General features: G+C 43.7%; 1 protein-coding gene across 29 annotated transcripts in view; it reads left to right on the top strand.

Annotated features, from left to right (window-relative positions):
* kcnma1a (potassium large conductance calcium-activated channel, subfamily M, alpha member 1a) overlaps positions 1-16704 on the top strand; it is a 138745-nt gene extending 122041 nt beyond the window's left edge. For 14 of the 29 annotated variants that reach the window (XM_058058622.2, XM_058058608.2, XM_058058605.2 and 11 more), the window contains 8 exons: positions 2140-2253; positions 3702-3785; positions 5782-5912; positions 8522-8716; positions 8939-9057; positions 9816-10040; positions 12143-12171; positions 14241-16704. In XM_058058622.2, the coding sequence (XP_057914605.2) occupies positions 2140-2253; positions 3702-3785; positions 5782-5912; positions 8522-8716; positions 8939-9057; positions 9816-10040; positions 12143-12171; positions 14241-14392 (1049 nt within the window). In that variant the 3' untranslated portion in view covers positions 14393-16704. The remainder of the gene's footprint in view (positions 1-2139; positions 2254-3701; positions 3786-5781; positions 5913-8521; positions 8717-8938; positions 9058-9815; positions 10041-12142; positions 12172-14240) is intronic. The other 15 variants (XM_058058609.2, XM_058058633.2, XM_058058631.2 and 12 more) reach the window with 3 other exon arrangements.
* The last annotated feature ends 5569 nt before the right edge of the window (positions 16705-22273 follow it).

Below are 22273 nucleotides of genomic sequence, written 5' to 3'. Positions count from 1 at the left end.
CGACTTAGCATATCTACATGTGTTGCTTTACAAAATATCCTCTCGTTTGTCAAACTCGCTGGGAAACCCCCGGTCTAGTTGGCGCCCGCGTCCCACTGTCGGCACCCGTACTGCAGTTTGAGAGTCATCAGCATCAGCGGCAGGCTGACACGTGACAGACATTGATATGTGGCGCTCAAAGCAACCAGACGAGCATCAACTCTCCTTTTTGTGTCTTCTTCTCGTCTGCTCCGTGTTGCGGATGAGAGCGGCGGCTTTTAAACATGGTGCCGTCGTCATCCTGACAATGACTCTCCGTGGAGACTTTTGTTTGTTTTCCTCCAGCCGGCGTCGTCTTCCAACAAAACAATGCGGCTCGTCGTGATAAAAAGTTGACTCTCACAGACAAAGTCCACTTGACGAGTGAGCGCCCGGTAACGGCAACGGCGCCGTTCATCACGAGGCGTGCGTCACTTCAGGTTGTGCATCCTGACACCACCCACACAGAAAAGGCCCTCTCCAAAGACAAATAGTGACCCGAATGTCTGGCGTATTATTACCTTGCTGGTGGCGTTGGCTGCAGTCAGCACTAAATGATGGATGTCAAAACACAGCTGATGCATTATGCATCCGGCATTACCAATTGAAGGTGTTTACTTGTCACTTTGAGGGGAAATGTGAAGTCGTGCGGATTCACGCCGCTGTCACTTCGCACTCGTGCGCACGCCCCAGCCGCCATCCACGCCATTTCCCCATAAAAGGTTTTCTGGTATCCACTTTATTGTTACAAAATGAGCGACATGCAAAATTGATGGCGCGCTGCTGATGGAGGGGCAGGAATACTAAACATGTCCTAGCCGACCCCTAAAAGCACTTTTTTAGGCTCCTTCTTGTCATTGGAGACGCTTTATGCTGACTTGGCTCACATGCACTATGTGGAATGCTGTCCATATGCACATGCAGGATCCGTGCCGCAATGTGCACGCTGCCACTCGAAATATCAGGGGAAAACAGAATTCACATATGCCAATTCACATATTTCAAAATGTATATTACAAAACTACTGTAAAAAGTTGGAATATTATGGGAATAAAATCTAAATATTATGAAAATAAAGTCTGAATATTAGGAGTTGTAGAACGTGTTGTATGAGAAAAAATTTTTAATTTGAATGAAAATAAACTTCTCATATTCCAGGAAGGAAAAGTAATCCTGTTTTAGTAGCCTAGAATGGAAATATTAAGAAAAGAAACTTTGGGGAAAAGTTCTAATATTATGGGAATAAAATCTAAATATTATGAAAATAAAGTCTGAATATTAAGAGAAAAAGTCGTATGAGACAAATAGTTTCAATTTAATCAAAATAAACTTGTCATATTCCAAGGAAAACTAATCCTGTTTTAATAGCCTAGAATGGAAATATTAAGAAAAAAAACTTTGGGGGAAAAAAATCAAATATTATGAGAATAAAGTAAAAAAAAAATAGAAGAATAAGGTCATAAAAAGTCTTACAATATGTAAAAATATATTTTAAAAAAAGTTGCAGTTTTCTAGGAATAAAGTCGAAATATTATGAAAATAAAGTCTGAATATTAAGAGAAAAAGTCATATGAGAAAAATAGTTTCAATTTAATAAAAATAAACTTGTCATATTCCAAGGAAAACTAAACCTGTTTTAATAGCCTAGAATGGAAATATTAAGAAAAAAAACTTTGGGGGAAAAAAATCTAATATTATGAGAATAAAGTAAAAAAAATAGGAGAATAAGGTCATAAAAAGTCTTACAATATGTAAAAATATATTTTTAAAAAAGTTGCAGTTTTCTAGGAATAAAGTCGGAATATTATGAGGGGAAATGATGTCATTTAAGTATGGTGGAGTGAAATATTAAACCAACTTTTAGTAATGAGACACAATTTTTTTTTCATTTGGGAAAAAAGTTATAATATGGGAATAAAGTTCAAACAAATATGAGAATGAAAAAAACAACAACAAAAATGTGAAGAGTGAAGTTAGTGGTACTAGTTTTTTCCCCCTCCATGACCTCCGAGATGCAGTAATTTCTTGAAGTACTTTGAAGCCAACGGAAGTACCTAGCATATCTGCATGAGTCGTCGGACAAAATATCCTTGTTATGATGCTTTTTTTTGGGATGTGCAGGTTTCACGCCTCCTGGAATGGACAGGTCATCTCCAGACAGCAGTCCAGTACATGGCTTCGTGCGCCAGGCTTCCGTCACCACCGGATCCAACATCCCCATCATCACGGAATTAGGTAAACCTCGCCGGCCGACACCACCAACAAATCCACAAATCCACCCAAATGGAAACGGACTTTGTAGTTTTGGCTTCTGCTTGGCCTGACGCAAGCTAACGTGTGTGCGGTACCGTATGTTTCTTTATGGGGCGCTGCCGCCACATCCCTGCAATTTGTCCCCTAATGCATAGGAGAACCTCTGATGGGGGGGCGGGGAGAAAAGAGAGTGAAAAGGGGGGGAGGTTGGGGGGAGAAAACTGCCTGGGTTGCAAAATGGGTCCATTTATTAATAACAATGGCAGTAGGCTGTATTCCCACCAGTGCCGGGGACTCATGAAACTTTCAGATCTCTGAGGGGTCTTCCACGAGGCACCAGAGACCGCCCGCTCTGTCCCCCCTGACCCAATTAGGGAGCAATGGAGCATGAGAGCAAGCTGGGAAAAAAGGCCAAGGAAGAGATGTTCGTTTGTACGCGGGCCGGCCATTACCTGCGCGGCGCCGCTCCCGTTTGACCGCACACGTGATCATCGCAACACCCCCGTTCTGTCCTTGTCAGCGACGCCCCCACACTGCCACCCCCACCCCGGCTCTCCACCGCCGGTGCATCAGTAGCGTCCTCCCTCAGGAAGTAATAGCCGTAGAACTTCCTGTCATGCCTTCACTGTAGAGGTAGGGAACCTCCGGCTCGGGGGCCAGATGTGTCTCTCTTCACGACTGCGTCTGGCTCCCAGATATTTCTTCACACCATAACTTTATTGACATTTTAAAGATAAACATGGCGGACACCACAGTGTTAAATATAACATTCAAATTCTAAAACTTTATTTTGCATTTGCATCGTTGCATTGTTGTATTGAACAAAAAAATGAGGATATGTCGCTCATGGAAATACATATTTCTATTTATTCTGAATTTCATGGATTTTTTAGCCACACAAGCCCCCCCCCCCAGCCCCCACTTCCAGCAGTGGCCATTTTAGAGGATTTAGGCTGATCTTTCAGGGTCCTGACGCGTGTTCTAGGACGGAACCAACATGGAACGTACCAAGCCAAGGCAGCCATAATGAATGGTAAAAATATCATACGACAATCAATAGAAGACCATGCAACAAATTATTACTACTAGTACTAGTACTAGTACTAGTACTATTACCTTTGTGGGTTGCTTTGTTTAGTTTTTTTCCTCCTCCTCTGCCTCTTTTTGGGGACCCCCAAGACGCTGCCTGAGCTGAAGTTTCATTGTTTATGTTGTGACCTCGGAGGGCATCCACCCCCCAAATCCAGCATGGGGGTCCACGGTGTTGACTTGGGCGGCCCCTCGTACGGGCCTGCACGTGTACCTCGTGTTTGGGTGGTGTGTCGAGGGGCCTGCGTGGAGCACCAGCGGCCCTCTTGTCAAGCTGTTCCAATAACGCCGCCATCTCTCCCCCCTCCCCCCACCCCTCTGCGCTGCCTCGCCACCGTTAGACAAACCGGGCAAACCGCCGCCATCGGTTTCACTCAGTCAGGAAAAAAAAAGCGGGACCAACATACAAATGATAACCGAGCTGGGTAAGCTGAGCCTTTGTCCTCCGCTGCCGCCTGTCCGCCGCCCCCCCGCCCCGCCCCACCCCGCTCCTCATCAGCTTGTCTTGATGTAGCTGGCTGCAAGTCAAGGCCCACGCTGCTCCCATGGCTTCGCTTTCAACGCATTTTGATTCTTCCTTCGACTTGAAATTGACTGTCTTGTTTGGGGCCCTTTTCTTTTTAATGATTTTTTTTTGTTTGTTTTTTTTTTTTTTTGCTTTTGTGTTTTTTTGCACCCGCCACCCCCCACCCCCCCCCCAACCCCACCCCCACACTCCAGTTGCGTTTGCAGAGCATCGCTATGAGGTCTTTGATCATGTTCAGTCTGTCCTTGTGGCTGTTTTCATAGCAACACCTCCCTCTTGCCCTCCCGTTCCTCCTCGCACACACACACGCACACACACACACACACACACACACACACACACACACCCTTCAGTACTTCGGCCCAGGCTTGTTTGCATCACCCGCTTGTCTCTTTGATTGACACTTCTGCTCCCGAGCATCAGCAAGCCTGCAAAGACATCAGATTTGAAATGAAAAGAACTTTCCTCTTGTAAAATGTCTTTCTTCTCCATTGGCTCGTCTCTCCGACCAATCAGAACCTTGCATGCCAATGGGGAGGAATTGGATGTGGTACTTTCTTACTTTGATTGAACTACTATTGTGTGCTTTCCAGGGAAGAGGTAAATAAAGAGTGTAGCTGATGATGTGACCAACACATCCATCAACGGGAGAAACAAAGCAAACCTAGCATGACCTAGCATCACGTGTGCATGCTCGTCATAAAGGCCATTGTTGAAGTCTCCGGGAATACCACGGAAGTATTATTTACAATTGCTGTGTTTTATAGTAATAGGAATGTGTCTCGTCATCATATCTGGACTATTGGAACAAATCCTTCCCAGGGGACTTCTCCAATGGTTGCTTATGTTTAGCTCTCATTTCTACTGAGTTGCTTTGTCAAAATACGTGACTTTGATCCTGCATGTCCTGCTGTCCTCTACGTCTTACCAAAATACACCTTTTATTGGAATCGTTGAGTACATATATGTTTACATTCAATTATCTTTGGAAGAAATCCCAACAAATGTATTGACATTTTTGTGGAATGAAATAATGTCATTATCCTATTAAAAATAAATTATCTATAGAAATATGTACAAAATTACTATAGCTGGACAAACTATATATACAGTGTACTTTTACACGATACATTTATATACATTTATTTGGAAAAAATGACATTAATTTCAATTATTTTTAGAATAAATACAATAATATACATTTTTGTTCCCATACATTCATGGACAAAACATATGAATGTATTGTGGTGATATATGAAACTATATACTGTACATTTTGTATTCAATTATGTTTTATTTATTTATTTATGTTTTTTAATTATCTTTAGAAAAATTTGGTTTTAAAAATAAATGATGTAGTATACTGTATTTCAATAATTAATTCCACATGGTACTATCATTTACAATGGCTGAAATTCATTAAATGAATAAATTGTAGTTAACATGTTTATTATTATTATTGTTAGTGTTATTGTTATTATTATTATAGCCGTAGTTTAAATACATTTCTTAAAATTATGGAAAAATGTAATGTACAGCAGCTGTGATATGAAATTCTAACCATTATAATTGTATGCATTAATATCAATGTGGTATTATTAAATGTAGTTTTTTTAATCAAATCCTCATTCTTTCTATTTTTTTAATAACGGAAAAATATGAATAATCTTGTTAAAAACATCCTTCATTATATTCAAGTGTAACGTTTTCAGTAGTCATAGTAACGGTCCATTATTGAGTCACATTCAGTCATAAAAGTCTGATAATTCTTTTACCTGAGAGGTCAAATATGATATTTTTCCCCGTTTATAAATTCCCGCATCAAATCTAAAAGCTGTCGTCATGTGATCAATGCATCCTCCTCTAACTCGCGCTGCGTTTGCGTCCGCCTCCAGTAAACGACTCCAATGTTCAGTTCCTGGACCAAGACGACGACGACGACCCGGACACCGAGCTGTACCTCACGCAGCCCTTCGCCTGTGGAACCGCCTTCGCAGTCAGCGTCCTTGACTCCCTGATGAGCGCCGTAAGTCCACTCACGCCGCGTGCTCGCCATGTCAACATATTGACCAGTTACTGCAAAAGTCTATTTAGAAGGTAGTAAAGAGGTTTGCCATGTCAGATTTTATCTTACTATGTCTACTATATTGGGTAATTGAGTGTAAAGGTGACTATAGGGGTGTTATTTTATGACGAGAGGGCTCTAGTAATGGCAAAAAGGGTAAATAGAAAGTGGTAAAAAGGTTTTCCATGTCAGATTTTCTCTTACTATGTCTACTATATTGGGTATTAGGAGTGCAAAGGTGACTATAGGGGTGTTATTTTGTGACAAGAGGGCTCTAATAATGGCAAAAAGGGTAAATAGAAGGTGGTAAAAAGGTTTTCCATGTCAGATTTTCTCTTACTATGTCTACTATATTGGGTAATTGAGTGTAAAGGTGACTATAGGGGTGTTATTTTGTGAGGAGAGGGCTCTAATAATGGCAAAAAGGGTAAATAGAAGGTGGTAAAAAGGTTTTCCATGTCAGATTTTCTCTTACTGTGTCTACTATATTGGGTATTAGGAGTGTAAAGGTGACTATAGGGGTGTTATTTTGTGAGGAGAGGGCTCTAATAATGGCAAAAAGGGTAAATAGAAGGTGGTAAAAAGGTTTTCCATGTGAGATTTTCTCTTACTATGTCTACTATATTGGGTAATTGAGTGTAAAGGTGACTATAGGGGTGTTATTTTGTGAGGAGAGGGCTCTAATAATGGCAAAAAGGGTAAATAGAAGATTGTACGCAGGTTTTCTATGTTGTTAAGCACAAAAGTTGTACAGTGACTACTCCAAAGTTGATGCGAGTTTGGTTTCCGCTGACTTTTGGGAGAGGCTGACGGGGGCGTTGACGGTGCGAGTATTTGGGCTTCTGAGCGAGGGAATTCACAAGGAGTCCAATTCCTGTGTGGAAAAGTGAGCCATACGTATTTGTGAGCGTGAAGTTTCAGCGGATGCAGCGTTTTTGCGAAGCAGGAGCGAGTAAATGAAGCGATGGCGCCCATTGATCCGACACGCCTGCCAACTTCACTGACATCAAAGCCGCCTGCTTGGCATCGCTCCTCATTTGGAGCAGACGGGACTCAACTTAGGAGTCTTTTAATGAAGTAAGTAGCGAACGTTAGCGTAATGGCGGTGACACCGGCGCCACTTTTAACAGGCCGAAGGAACATTCTTTCATCTCTTGTCACGCCGCCGCCGCCGCGTCACGGATCACGTAAACAAGGAGGCAGACGGCAGAGAGGGAATATGTAACCTTCATCGTTTTTCCCGCTCCTGGCCGAGCCCGATTCTCCGCTGGGTGTCGGGATGGCTTCATTCCAGCAGCCGGGGGGCGGGGTGTGGTGGGGGGTTGCGTTCTGAGGGGGGGGGGGCATCAGCTGTAGCTCGGCGCCGGTCAGAGGTGAAGCCGGCTAATGGACAGTGCTCATCCATCATGAGGGCTCGGCAGGCCTGTCAGAGGGGCCCCCTCCGCCCCCCCCCCCCCCCCCCCCCCCCCGAGACGAGCTGCCACTCTCGGACGGGCCGCCGACTTGACACCCGCTGTCTTCGCACGTCGCCGAGTGGCGTGAAGGACGATGGACGCCGACGCCCTCACAGAGCAGAACAGTCCGCCTCGTGTTTCTGTTGGACGCATGCATCATTTAGCCTAGAAAATGGTAGTACTACTAGTACTTAGTACTAGTAGTAATGCCATGCTATTCTAATATTACCCAGTACTTGTAGTAATGCCATGGTATTCCTGATAGTACTCAGTACTAGTAGTAATGCCATGGTATTCCTGATAGTACTCAGTACTAGTAGTAATGCCATGGTATTCTAATATTACTCAGTACTAGTAGTAATGCCATGGTATTCTAATATTACTCAGTACTAGTAGTAATGCCATGGTATTCCTGATAGTACTCAGTACTAGTGGTACAAGTAGTAATGCCATGGTATTCTAATAGTACTCAGTACTAGTAGTACTAGTAGTAATGCCATGGTATTCCTGATAGTACTCAGTACTAGTGGTACTAGAAGTAATGTTATGGTATTCCTGATAGTACTCAGTACTAGTAGTACTAGTAGTAATGCCATGGCATTCCTGATAGTACTCAGTACTAGTGGTACTAGTAGTAATGTTATGGTATTCCTGATAGTACTCAGTACTAGTAGTAATGTCATTGTATTCCTGATAGTACTCAGTACTAGTGGTACTAGTAGTAATGTCATTGTATTCCTGATAGTACTCAGTACTAGTAGTAATGCCATAGTATTCCAGCTAGTACTCAGTACTAGTAGTAACGTCATTGTATTCCTGATAGTACTCGTGTACTCGTAGTAATGCAATGGTATTCCTGATAGTACTCAGTACTAGTGGTACTAGTAGTAATGTCATTGTATTCCTGATAGTACTCAGTACTAGTAGTAATGCCATAGTATTCCAGATAGTACTCAGTACTAGTAGTGACCCCCCCCAGCTGACCGTGATGGCGTCTGTCTAGTCCGTAGACCTGAAAGCGTTTTTTAAACGTACGTTGTGGAGTTCCTGCCCAGATTAGCACCTTTAACATGGAAGCCCTCTGCGCCCCCCCCCCCCCCCCCCCCTCCCGCCCAGACGTACTTCAACGACAACATCCTCACCCTGATCCGGACGCTGGTGACGGGAGGCGCCACGCCGGAGCTGGAGGCTCTGCTGGCCGAGGAGAACGCCCTGCGAGGAGGCTACAGCACGCCGCAAACGCTGGCCAACAGAGACAGGTGTCGCGTGGCCCAGCTGGCCCTCTACGACGGGCCCTTCGCCGACTTGGGGGTAAGACCACGCTTAAGCCGAGATGACACATTTTGGCGCTCCCCGGCAGCGCGCATCCGGACGCCTCGGCTCTTCGCCGTCCTTAATCGGATGTGAAGAACGGCGATCACGCACGGCAGCTACTAGCAGACATTGGTACCTGGTGTACTGCCTTGTACTGCCTTGTACTGCCTTGTACTGCCTTGTACTTTCCTTCCGCTGACTGCTTGTGTTGTTCACCAGGACGGCGGCTGCTACGGGGATTTGTTCTGTAAGGCCCTGAAGACGTACAACATGCTGTGCTTTGGGATCTACAGATTGAGGGACGCTCATCTCAGTACGCCAAGTCCGTGTACTAAACGGTAAAGTGACCCAGCGAACCGACCTCACTTCTCGTCCTGTCGGAAAAAAAAATGTAATTAAAAATTTTTTAATTAAAATAATTTTAATTAAAAAAAATTAAAATAAAAAATTTTAATTAATTTTGGAGGAGAAAAAACTAAAGGTAGCTTCCTTTTTGGTGGGAATCTTGGAAAAGGGGCGTGAAGTCAAATTTTTAAAAAGGAAAAAAATCGGTTGAGGTCTAAGTAAAATTTAAAAAAAAACTAAATGAAATAATATTAAATAAATATTATATATATATATATATATTTATAAATTAAATAATAAATAAATATTTTTAGTGTTTCTAAATGAAAGTGTGGAAAAAATAGCAAGATAGAAAAAACATTTGTAAAATCTGTTTTGTGTTTTGGTGGAAAAATGAATCAATGCTTTTTAAAAGTGTTCAAATTCAATATAATTTTTTTTTGCCAAGATTAAATGAAAAATAATTATTATATTTCAATCAATAAAGAAATGCAAATGCTTGGGGAAAAATAAAAATGACCAAGATACAGTGTATAGTGTAAATATAAGTAGTCAGTACTTACAGTAAGTACTGTTTGAGTTGAAAAACAATATCGATAAATAAACTTTACCTTCCTAATTCCACAATAGTTTTTTACACTTGAAATTACCCAAAGTCCGTTTTCATACATGGTGCTGTCAAGAGCCATCACGTAAAAAGCGGCGCCGCCTTGTCCCAAAGCAACCGAATGGACGTCCGTCCTCTTTGCAGATACGTGATCACCAACCCGCCGTACGAGTTCGAGCTGGTGCCCACGGACTTGATCTTCTGCCTCATGCAGTTCGACCACAACGCGGGCCAGTCCCGGACCAGCTTGTCCCACTCGTCCCACTCCTCTCATTCCTCCAGCAAAAAGAGCTCCTCCGTCCACTCCGTCCCGCCCTCCAACCGGCAGAACCGCAGCAGCAAAACCCGGGAAGGCCGGGAAAAACAGAAGTAGGTACACGTGTGCACGTGTGTGCACGTGTGTGCACGTGTGCGTGTGGCCAGCATGCTGTGGGTTTGGGATGCGTCGTGTGGCGTCGTCGGTGTGTCCGTGTGGGACTTGTCTTCTTGTCTGCTTCCTTGCTTCTGCTTCTCCTCCGTCATCGTCATCCTCGTCATCCTCGTCATCCTCACAACACCACATCGACTCCTTGGATCCACTTTCACTAAAACTGTTTTGTGTTTTGGGAATTGTGTTTTGGGAATTGTGTTTTGGGAATTGTGTTTTGGGAACGTGTCGTCTAGAACACACATGCTTGTCGTACGCTGGTCTACGTCTTCTTCTGTCCTGTTTTTGTGGCATCAGGTCTTTTCATTTCAGGGATTATGAAATTATCATTTTCCAAAAGAAAGCTACATTATTTTTAATAAATACTTATATAAATACTAATATTATTATGTATTAATTATTATTTATTATAATGAATAAAACAATAAATGACAGTACAAAATGAATAAACTGGAATAAATGTAATACAGTAGCAGTCTATCACTTACAGTTTCTGAATATTTTCCTTGAGATTTCCCCCGATATTCATCATTTGATTATTTCTAACTGAGATCATTTCTTTATTATTATTATTCTTATTTTATATAACATATTCCAAATACAGCAGAACCCGGCTGGGATGAGATGTAAGAAAAGAAGTCATACGTCATGTTGGCATTCCATGGTGCATCAGCTTCACTGCATGTCAGCAGGCACTTCCTGTTTTCCTAATATCCTACGCTCAAGACACTTTCAGCTACTGTACACTGAAGTGCAAAACTGCATTAAGAAGCTCAAGTATTCAAGCATCAATGAGCAGTATTTTCTCAAAGCATGCAAATATTGTCCTAAGAAAGCTTTTGTAAGCTGTGATAAGCGCTTAAAGGTCCCTTATTATATTATTACCGTCCCCCAACAGGCTATTGACAAGGTAGTACTGTATAGTGTATACTGTATAGTGTATACTGTATAGTGTATACTGTATGCCATACAGTACATCACATACAATCACCTAACATTTACAGCTGCAACAATTCATCAATGATTAATCCGTAATCCAATCAATCAACAACTTTATTGCTACGGGATTTGTTGTTTTCGGATGTCAACAAGTAGCCTCTGATTTCAGCATCCCAGATTTGTTTCCGCAGGGGGGGGGGGGGGTGTCCAAACATACTGAAGAATGAAAGGATGTGGCGGCCATTTTTACATTCCTTAAACCAGACCTTTTTTTTCACAGAGTTAGTAGACGGTGGCAGGTGTTGTTTTAAGATGTGTAGTGAAGCCTGAGCTCTTCAAGCCAGTACACCAAGTCCGTGTACCAAATGGTAAAATGTCCTGAGCGAGCCGACCTCACTTCTCGTCCTGTCGGAGAAAAAAATGAACCCATTTTGGAGTTGAAAAAACAAAAGGCGTGAAGTCAAATTTTTAAAAAGGAAAAAAATCGGTTGAGGTCGAAGTAAAATTAAAAAAAAAAGGAAAATAGACATATATATAAATTTAATAATAAAATAATTACATTAATAAATCATTTTTAATTTTTAGTAATTTTAATAATAAATTATTAAATAATAATAAATAAATATTTTTAAGTGTTTCTAATTGAAAAATAGCACAATAGAAAATACATTTGTAAAATTTATTTTTATTATATAGTTTTTTTGTTCTTTACCTTCCTTATTTCACGATTGTTTTTTTACACAAAGGATGTGGGGGCCATTTTTTTACATTCAGCCCTTTTTTCGTTGAGTTAGTGTTAATAGTGTTAGTAGACGGTGGCGCGTGTTATTTTAAGATGTGTAGCGAAGCCTGAGCTCCGGCCAAAGTTCAAAAGTGAGCATTTCAGCGCTTCTTCTCTCCAAATCCAAGAATTGAGTGACATCCTAGATTTGTTCTTAGCTAAAGAAGCTCCAGGGACACGTAGTGGGATGTTCTGCATAATAGGGGACCTTTAATGCATCTCCAAGTGCCGTTGTTCGATGTACCCGTAGTGGTGTGTACTCTTGTGTATTTGCTGTGTAACTGCGGCTTACTCACAGTAGATTACTCACCTTTCTCTCTGAAGTGCAACAAGGATGAATAGAATGGGTCCAGGTACGCAAGTCAACATTCTGCATGCTAAGCCTAGCAGCCTTGACTTTGGGCTCCTATCATAACCGCGTCCCCCCCCCCCACCGTGGACGTTGTTATGATATGCGGGGAGGGGCCGGGGGGGTTGCATTTTTCTTCACTTCAACATGCCTGAGTTTAAAGTTTGTTGCTGCTGCTGCCCCCCCCACCCCCCCCCCCCCTCACCCACAATGCATGAGGTTGATTCTCACCTTTGAGCAACACTTTCCCGCTGCAGTCGTTCTTTTGCCTGCCATTTATGGCTTTTTTCCAACTTTGCATGGTGTGAGAGGTCAGTGTGTGTTTGCCGCATCTTTCCCTCCTGTGATGTCTTATTGGTGATTTCGGGCTAACATGTAGGTCAGATTGATGCGGCCATCCCCTCGCCGTTAGTCACGGGCGGCGCCACCGATTTGAAGCGTTAAATTAGACGGATGCGACCCCTCCCTCCTGAACACCTGATGTGCCGCTTCCGGGCGACATGTCGGCCGTATCAGCAGAGCGAGGCAACAGACGCCTTGCTGACCCTCAGGGGGCGTGACGCCACACATCAAATTGACGCCTTTAAAGTTTACTTCCATACGAACGCCACACCGATGACTCGCCACACGTATGCGCCGCACGTCCATGTGGCAAAGTTCATATTTGGCAACTTCTTGCTGAGAATTAGATCACAAGGAAGTCCTCAGACATCATTTCAGCTCAGAAACACTTTACTTTCCCACTTTACGAATACGGTGGTGCCTTGGTTAATGTCAGTAATCCCTTCCAGAACGTCCCACTCAAACCAAAACACAAATTTGGCTATTTTTGTTAGCAGTTAACAAGCCCACCGTCGCTTCCAGGTCTTATATTCTCGTATTACGTCTACTAGATTGGCTAATATGAGTGGAAAGGTGACTATAGGGGTGCTGTTTCTTGTCTAGAGGGCTCTAATAATGTTAAAACCTCTATTTAGAAAGTCATCAACAGCTTTTCTATGCTCTAAATACCAAAACATTCCATAACCATAACCAATTAACCGCCATAAACGAGGGATTGCTGTAACTAAGTCGTTTTAAAGCATCTGTCTAAAATGCGATCATACAGAAAGTAAAGCAATTTAGGAAATTTAGGAAACAATAACACCCAAAATAATCACAATAACAAAAAAAACATGTTTTATGGAGGTTGCCAACCTGTCAATCAGCTCCCCTGCCGGAGTTTGACCAACCGGCGTGCATTTTCACGACTGACCGTACGCCTCGCTGCTCTCCGGGCACACAACCCGTAGCGTAGGTTCACGACCGGGACCTCAAAGGTTGGTGACCACTGCTATCGGGCTATTGGTCTGCCACGCCAAAATTGGTTGATACCATAGTATCGTGGGCACTAAGAATCGCCAGATTTGGTATTGGGTGTGTGGTCCAAGATGGCTGCATAAACGATACATATCTTTATAAATACAACAGTTCGCTAAACGCCATATTGTACCATAACCAAGACAGTGTATGATATCCGAGGTCGATTTTGGCAAAACCGTTGCTATCAATAAAACTGGTGCATTTTCAACAGGGACGCTATGGGAAATGTACCCGTCTACACACAAACAGAGCTTTGGAAAATGTGGCTGCAGCTTTCCAAAACAAAAACGTTTGCGTGTGGACGAAAGGCCAAAATGCATCAAAAATGCATCTCATTTTAGAAGTCAAACAGAGATCCTCTGGGCATTGAATGCATCACAACTGGATGAATCAGGTTGTCTTCTCATCCGAGGCAATCCCCCAGTAGTTCATGCTAAGTGACTAGGTAGGACAGCCCTAGTCGGAGAAGTTGGTGCAGTTGGTTAAAGGTCGAGGCATGTCCAGACAAGAACGGTGAAGAAACGACGATGGTCGTCCTACCTAGTCAGACTAGCGTTTGTCCCACCTGGTCATTGTCGGATGGGAACCGTCTTTGAAGACAACCTGAAGAGTCCAGTTGCGATCCAGTCAATGACCTGAGAAGACCACAACAGGAAGGAGGTTTCCTTTGAGGCTAACGGTCTTCTCCACTTCCTGTGTGTCGCCCTTCAGAAAAGAAATGGTTTACAGATGAAGCGGACAACGCCTACCCACGGAACATTCAGATCAAGCCCATGAGCACCCACATGGCCAACCAAGTCAACCAGTACAAATCCACCAGTAGTCTGATCCCACCAATCAGAGAAGTCGAAGATGAATGCTGAAGCCTCTTTAGTTTTATTTTTGTTCCAGTTATGACGCTGACATGACTCGGCGCTGTTTTTTTGTTTTTTCACGATCACCGCCGGAGGATCGAACAGGTCGGGACCGCCTATGTGTATACCTTTAATGTTACTTCCACGCTCTTTGGACATTGTTTTATTTATTGATGTATCCACAGAGATGTACATAATGACAATCAAATACGCATTGTACAGCCCCACCCCCCCCTCCTTAGCACTTTTTGGAATTATTATTTTACGATTGGACAACGATAAGGATGAGGAGACGGAAAAAAAAAACAAGAAGAAGAAAGTGAGTACTTCCTGTTATGCTTTGCAATAGTTTGTGACCAGACTCCACTGCGGCTACGAGGAGGATGAGGGTCGCATCGTCAGGACCCAAAGATCCTAGCGGACTGTTCCAAGCAGCTGGGCTCGTTTTGTTTCTCCATCCCGTGTTCTTCTGTTCTATTTGCACTAAAAACAAGTTTCAGAGCCCAACCAGGAACCGTGGGATTGAAGACGAGAACGGGTTCCTAACTGGTTTGTAAGATCCGATCATCATTCATCTACATCCATTCATACAGCGATCGGCTAGTCTGGCCTTAGCTGGGAAGATGTTTCATCCGTGCTCAAACCCAACCGTGTTTGGCGGAGCAGCAGCAGAGATTCGCTAAAAGAAATGCCACATATCGCGTAAAAGCGGGCATTAAGCGGGTCCTCCTTTAACCTCAGCAGCCTGCCTGGCGCCGGTTGGCACGGAGGCTTGGATGTTCTCCGTCGTCAATCCAGATGTCAAAATAATAATAATAATAATCATTCATCAACAAAGACTCTCAGGAGTCCAGCTGCTGTGAAACGCTTCAAACAAGGTTGGGTGCAGATGGGACAGTACGAACGCCTGCAGGGTTTCGTTTTGTCCCAGCTAGTGCTTCGCAACGTTCCCTCAGAGGAGACATAGTAGGACGACGAAAAATATTTTGGGGGAGAAACTTGTTTACTCATACACCATCATCAGTCACCGTCATCAGTCCATGTTTGAAAAACTCTGGTCCAAAGATCTTTGCACACGGCTACGACTCTTGCGGATCACGTAGATCAGACATTTTATGGTTTTTAACCAAATACGGCCTCAAAAATATAAAATCACAACAAGTTCCACCATTTTTGTACGTCAGCGTACCGTGACGGTTGACGGCTTGTACTCAGTTATGGACTATAAGTGACTTCAACAATCCATGTTGTTGATTTCATTTGAATTCATTTTCAGCGGATCTTGACCGTGTATGAGTATTTTTATACATAAATCCCTAAAATATCATAAATATCTTGAGAATCAGGAGCTGGGGAACCAGTTTTCCCAGCAATGTACAGCCATGACGCCAGACAAACGAGATGGTACGCATCAGCTTCTTGTCAGGGTTTCCCCAAACTTAAGGTCGCCATTTGCAAAAGAAACGTCAGAGAAAAGTTTGTCGTCATAAGTTTTTGTCCGTTGTTGGTTTATGTACCGGTTATGTCGATGTCCTCAGTTGAACAAGTTTGGGAAACCCGACTTTCTGCGTCCACACAAGATTGCTTTCTGAACAAGTTTAGCTAGCCATCTTCAGCCCGGCAGCTCGCCTCCGTCAAATCGAAGCTTGGCAGGACAAAATAAGCTAGCACAGACTGGTTGAAAGAGTTCTATTCATCCATAGAAATATCGCTATATACGTAAATCTAGGAGTAACAATAGAAGATGGCTTCCTCTGACCTTATTATGCGTTTGACCTAAATTAGGTCCTGATGGCGCGAACACGAAAGAAACGAGCGCACACGATTGCAAAGTGTGGCTTTTGTGTGTGTGTGTGTTTTTTATCAAGATGTTGAAGTGTCACTCATCCTGTAGGCGCTAAAAAAAAACACGGGAAAAGAACCTGATATCGTACTAGATATTCACGTGACTCCATGAATTGGGGGGGTGGGGGGGCAAACAATGACAGGAAGCGTCCGTGTGCTGAAGCCTCATGCACATTTGTCCTGAAGTGAACTTTGAACTGTGATTATTCCATCGTGGTCACACTTGTAGCTCATGTAGAGTTAAAAGACAAAAAACAAAAATTGGATCCTCGCTAGTCAGAATAATGTGAATTTAATTCACTATTTCTTCATGAACGTGACCCCAGGGTGCCAAAGGTGCACGGCAGAGCCTCCAAAGTCAAACACCATCCCTTCCTGGTTGACTTCCAGGTTGTCCTAATTTCAAAACACATCAGTCGGTGGCCATCTTGGAACTTTTATTAACTGAAAGGCTTCAAAACACTCGAAAAAAAAGTTAAGCAAGGTAGAATACAAGAAAAATAAGGCCAAACTCCTCACCGCTTGTGAAGGTGTTTACAAAGCGACACGTGAAGTTTGAGGAAGAAGAGGCTCCAATGGTTAAATGGAGTTTTCAACAACGACCACAACTTATTCCCTACCTGGACTTCCTTCTGTCTATGGAAGACCCCAAGCTTATCAAAGGGGTACATGTCACGCTTTATGTTCTGGAATAGCTATTATGCAACTTCAGATCAAGTAGATCCCTTTTTTAATGCAACTGGAGTTCACAGAACGATTTATTGCACAATATAATTTCCCCCATTTGGGGGTCCCTAAACCCCCAAAATATACTATTAGTTCTACCTTGTGCTAGTTAAGTAACTGCTCTTAATGCAGTGCTTCTCTGGTTATCGTCATGCTTTCCCTGTTTGCCGTCACTGTTGGCGTCAGTAAAAAGTCAAAGAAAAAGCCAAACACACATGGAGTTAATGTTAAACATGGTTGATGGTTAAACATTCTTCCATCAACACAAGTGGGTCTTTTGGTAGGTCCCGAGCTTATGTAGGGGTGGGAGTGGGGGTTGCATTGCAGTTCTACTTCCTGTTCTACGGTTATCACTTCACACTTCATCGCAAATTTAAAAAAAAAAATTGTTTTTGCTTGGAATCCAAACTGTACGCGTTAGATATTTGACTTTTGGAGGTTCCGCCTTGCCCCGCCCGAGGGAGCGTCAGCGTGAATTTGATTGGAAGGGTAGCAGCACCACTTCAGTTCACCATTGGAGAGAAAATCCTTTCATGTTCTTAGTTTTTCTAATGTTCATCCAGAGTTGACAACATTCCATTTTGTGAGCTTTGTCACAAACTGTGTCTCTTTTTTGTTTACAGACTAATAATTCATTGAAGGTCCTTAAAGGTGGAAAGAAAATAATAACACTGAAAATGACACCATACAAATGAATGCGATGTTAGAATTTGTTTTTGTTGTCGTCTCTCCTTGTCATGTGACTTTAGGTTTTTGCATCGTATACCTCCGCGCGTTGAGTTCGTTTTTTTGAAGTGCCATGAAGACTTGGAGTGCAGCATCCTTCAGTCATTCGGGGACACCGGCAAACTTTTTTTGGTTTCACCGTTTCCACTGTGACGTGATGGACTTGCGCTGGCATGGAGAACATCCAAGCCGTCAGCGCCTCCATGCCAGCGCCGCGCCAGGCAGCGCTGAAAAGGGGAGGACCCGCCTGCAGTCCCGCTATTGCGACAAGTGGCATTTCTCTCGGAATGGTCCAAGACCCGCATGACTGAAGGATGGCAACGTTGGACAGCACGTGACTGCACTTCATGCGCTGTAAAGGATGGAAATCATCATTGATGTGCTGAGAGTTGTATTCGAGATATCATATATATATATATTTATATTTATATATTTATATATATATAACACAAACAGAGACTGGAGTCTTAATTCTAATAATATCAATAATAATAAGGCATTTTCAGCTGGGGGGCGATTCAGGCATCACATGATCATCACCCGCAGCAAATCAGGAGCTTGTCTATTTGCTTTTCTTTTTCTTTGGGATGTGTTCTATAGAAGACATGATGGATTATTTTGATGGTGCTGAGTTGATCTACCTGACTCTGTCAAATATAATCTGCTGATAAATATTACTGTCTTGTACAAAATGTTTGTACATAGATTGTACATGGTTTCTTTTTGTATTTTTCTCAAATTAAAAAAATGGATGTATTAGTGTTCTAAACCAGAAACCGGCTGACTCTTTTATTGTTTTCTTACAGCAGCGTGGACGGTACATGTCCATAGTCACCAGCAGGACAGGTAGCTTATTCCTAATATGATTATTCTTCACTTGTTCTTTTATGCTTGTGCTCATCAGCATATATTTATATACATATATTACTATATAATAGTATCTAATATTGATTTTGCATTTAATAGTCTTATATATTTGTGACCACGGCGACCAAGTGGTTAGCATGTAGGCCAAACAGTGAGGAGATGGGGAAGACCTGGGTTCGATTCTCCGCTTAGACCGGGGGTCGGCAACCCGCGGCTCTTGGGAAAATAGACATTTAATCATGAAGGCTCGTTATGTGTTTGTAGCCAACTTAGTCATTTTGATAGTTTAGGGTTGGGGTTAGTTTAGTGTTGTTACCGCCTACTTCAAACCAAAGATAGATGTGTGATAGATGCGGTCCAGTCTGGAGCTGATTGACCGCGACAGCGCCTCTTATTCCGTAAGGTCACGACCGCCGAGGATACGGTCCCACAGCAGCACCTTTTTTTAACCTCGTTTGTTCGCACGCTTCTGCAATGTCTTTCTTTTCGGTCAAATGGAAGCCTATCGCTCTGTTGCCATTTGAAAAAAATCAGAGCTGATGATGTGCAAGCGTAAACGGTAAACGGTAAACGGCTACGGTTTAAACGTTTTGTACAACTCATCAACTTTTTGTATGTCGGGGATTGGTCGGCATGATTATTTGAATTGGAATTTCTTACGCTGACAGGAAGTGCTCATGTGCACGTAAATGACCTTGGCTTCAGCTAACGGGACGAGATCGAGATCAATGACCCTCGCAGTCCGAGTCCTGCCGCCCGATCCCATTGTGGCCCCCGCTATTAGTCTTGATTTAGGTATGTTGACATGTTATTAGCCGCTCCATCACGCTCGCCTGTCACTCTGTCAGTCAGCCAGCATCCTCGGTCTTGACTGGGAACGACATTCCAGCATATCTGCATCAGCTGGCTTATCTGCGAGGAGCACGGATCTGTTTGTCTGCCGGGCGTCAGAAAGGCCGAGTCGCTTTACTGTACTCGATTCCACTTCTCTTCAGACTTGAAATGTTGCTTTGAAAAGGTCACAAACACAAAGACTGGATGTGAAAACCTATCGACAGTTAAGATGGAGGACAGGCCAACGTGTCGCTCGTGTGAAGGAGAGCCGTCGCTCTGCCGGGAATTCTTCAACGTCACCGGCAGCGGCACCAATTAGGAGGTGTCGTGATGACTTCCACTCACACCCCTCGGCTCCCAGACTCACCATCATCATCATCAAAAGTGGTCACTAAAGGCAGTGTTTGAGCAAGCCATGACTTAATAGTCCAGCTAAAAGCAAGAACCATAAGGTCTGGCTTTGGCTCTGACGATTGGGGTTTTGGTTAGCATTTGCGGTACGGTGAAGTTTTGTGTTTGGGGGTTAGGATTTTGGGTTACAGAACACGGCTTAGGGTTAAGGAATACCGTTTTGGTTTAGGGTTTGGGGGGAAAGTTTGGGTTACAGCACAGCATCTGGGGTTTGGGATTTGGGTTTCAATTCAGGTTTTATGCGAGGTTATTAGTGTTCGAGGTATTGGGGTTTGTGTTTGAGGCTTAGGGTTAAAGAACAGGGTTTAGGATTAGGGTCTTTATTTAGGTTTGGTGCCAAGTCATTAGGTTTAGAGGTATGGGGTTTAGGGTTATGGAATAGGGTTTTGGTTTAAGGTGTGGTGCTAGTGTTTTGGTTAAAGTACAGGGTTTAGGGGTTTGGTGCTACTTTACTAGGGTTAGAGTTGTAAGGTTTGTGTTCGGTTCAGCAAGTTCCATGCACCACTGTGGGCTCCAACTTCCTTGGAAAAGGAGTCAAGACCACTTGGCATCGAGCTAAAAACTCGGACTATCAACTGGACACCCAGCGCAGCAGTTAAGGTTCAGGAAGTTAGGTTGACCAACGTGTAACCGCGTAGCCATCTGTTACATTAGGACAGGCGGTTTACGGTTTACGGTTCAGGATTAGGGTTTAGGCAGGGGTCTCATGCAGGTCTGCAATCAGTGTGTGTATGTGTGTGTGTGTGTGTGTGTTAGAGCATATGTTTGTGTGGTTGTTGTTGATTTGTAGCCTGATGAGGTTTCTATGCAGGCAGTGGGGATTGATGGCTTGTTAGTGAGCGAGGACCCCCACCCCCCCGCCTCTTAACACACACCCCCCTCCGTGAGGTGTTTTCAAAATGATTGATTTGCAATAAAGTGGCTGGGGGTGTGCGCATGCAGGCAGAACTGATGCCAATCGATCTGGCTGAAATTGATTGATCAGCCGCTTAGCTGTGCGGTGTGTTTACCGTGCGAAGGCGAACCGGAGCCTCCCCCCCCCCATAAAGCCAAATGCCCCCTCGGCGTCTCCTTTCACTGCTGTGCCGATGGCGGCAAAAACAAGCCATATCGCAATATAAACCATAAAAATGCAATCATACAGCGAGAAATACTGCATAAACATTTACGATTGTGTACTTTATTCTGCTATCAACGCGTCCTTCTGAGACATCGAGATAGCGCGCCTTTAAAAATAATGACTTACCTGCTTCTTGCGACTCTTTGCCTTATCACGGTGTCACATTGAGACTCCCTGAAGGAGGCGCACGAGTAACTAATGACGGTGCTTTCGTGTAAACAAATAGCAAGTTTTCAAGATGACGCATCAGCAGCGCTTCGCCCGTGTGAGCACACCCCAGATGACCATCATACATCATTTAAACTGCGGTAGAGTGCCTCGTCTGCACACGGCGTCTTCGGCAATCCATCCAAACGTGCACACAAGGGTCTTCATAAAGAAAACATGTGACCTCTGTGGCATTTAACGAGGCTCCGCCATGCTCGGAGCGCCTCGTACCACACGGCATTCTCGAAACGAAAGGAGATGGCGAGGGTTTGTATTCTCTCGGTGGCAGCTCGTGTTCCATGTTAGCATCTCCACACATTTGGACGTTGGGGTCGCACGGCACCAGTCAAGTTTTATGTCAGCTAAGTGTCTCGTTTAGGAAAGGCTGCTGAAAAATTCCACTTGGGAGGAATCATCTTCTGCATTGAGCACCGGTGGCCGTGTGCCGATGACATCATGGCGATGACATCAAACCCTCGTCCTTGAACTCCAACACAAAGCTTAACCTTTATCCTAACTAACACCCAAACGCTGATGTAACCCTGGACTCAAGCCTGACCACAAAAGCTATCCTTGTCCAAAACACCACACCAACACAAACAAAATAAATCCTAACCCTAGTCCAAATCCTAATGCCAACCCTAGCCTACCCTAGTCCAGCTCCCAACACCAACACAATCCCTAACACCCACGCTAACCCTAACACAAATCCTAACTTGAGTCCAAATCCCAATGCCAACACAAACCCCAACAATAGCCCTCAGGCAAAGCCTAACCTAGTCCAAATCCCAATGCCAACACAAACCCCAACACCTCAGACCAACACAAACCCTACCCTAGTCCAGGTCCTAACACCAACACAAACCCCAACAATAGCCCTCAGGCTAGTCACAAACCCTAAGGCAAAGCCTATCCTATTCCAAATCCTAAGGCCAACACAAACCCTAAATCAAACCCTAAGACCAAACCCCAAACCTGACCAGACCTTAAACCCGAGCGTCGCCCTTTGAAGCCTGAGGACTTCGACTGAGGTGCGACGCTGAAGCAGGACTCGTACGTACATCAGCATCCCCTTCAGCATTTCAATGTGTGTCTCAGCGTGTGACAGGCTGCCATGTCCAAAGACGCGGCCCCAGATCAGGCGTGATGATGGT

Source organism: Doryrhamphus excisus, linkage group LG20, assembly GCF_037039965.1.
Source record: "Doryrhamphus excisus strain RoL-2023G ecotype Guam linkage group LG20, RoL_Dexc_Guam_v1.1, whole genome shotgun sequence".
Lineage (NCBI taxonomy): Eukaryota > Metazoa > Chordata > Actinopteri > Syngnathiformes > Syngnathidae > Doryrhamphus > Doryrhamphus excisus.
This window is presented reverse-complemented; position numbering and strand designations above follow the sequence as displayed.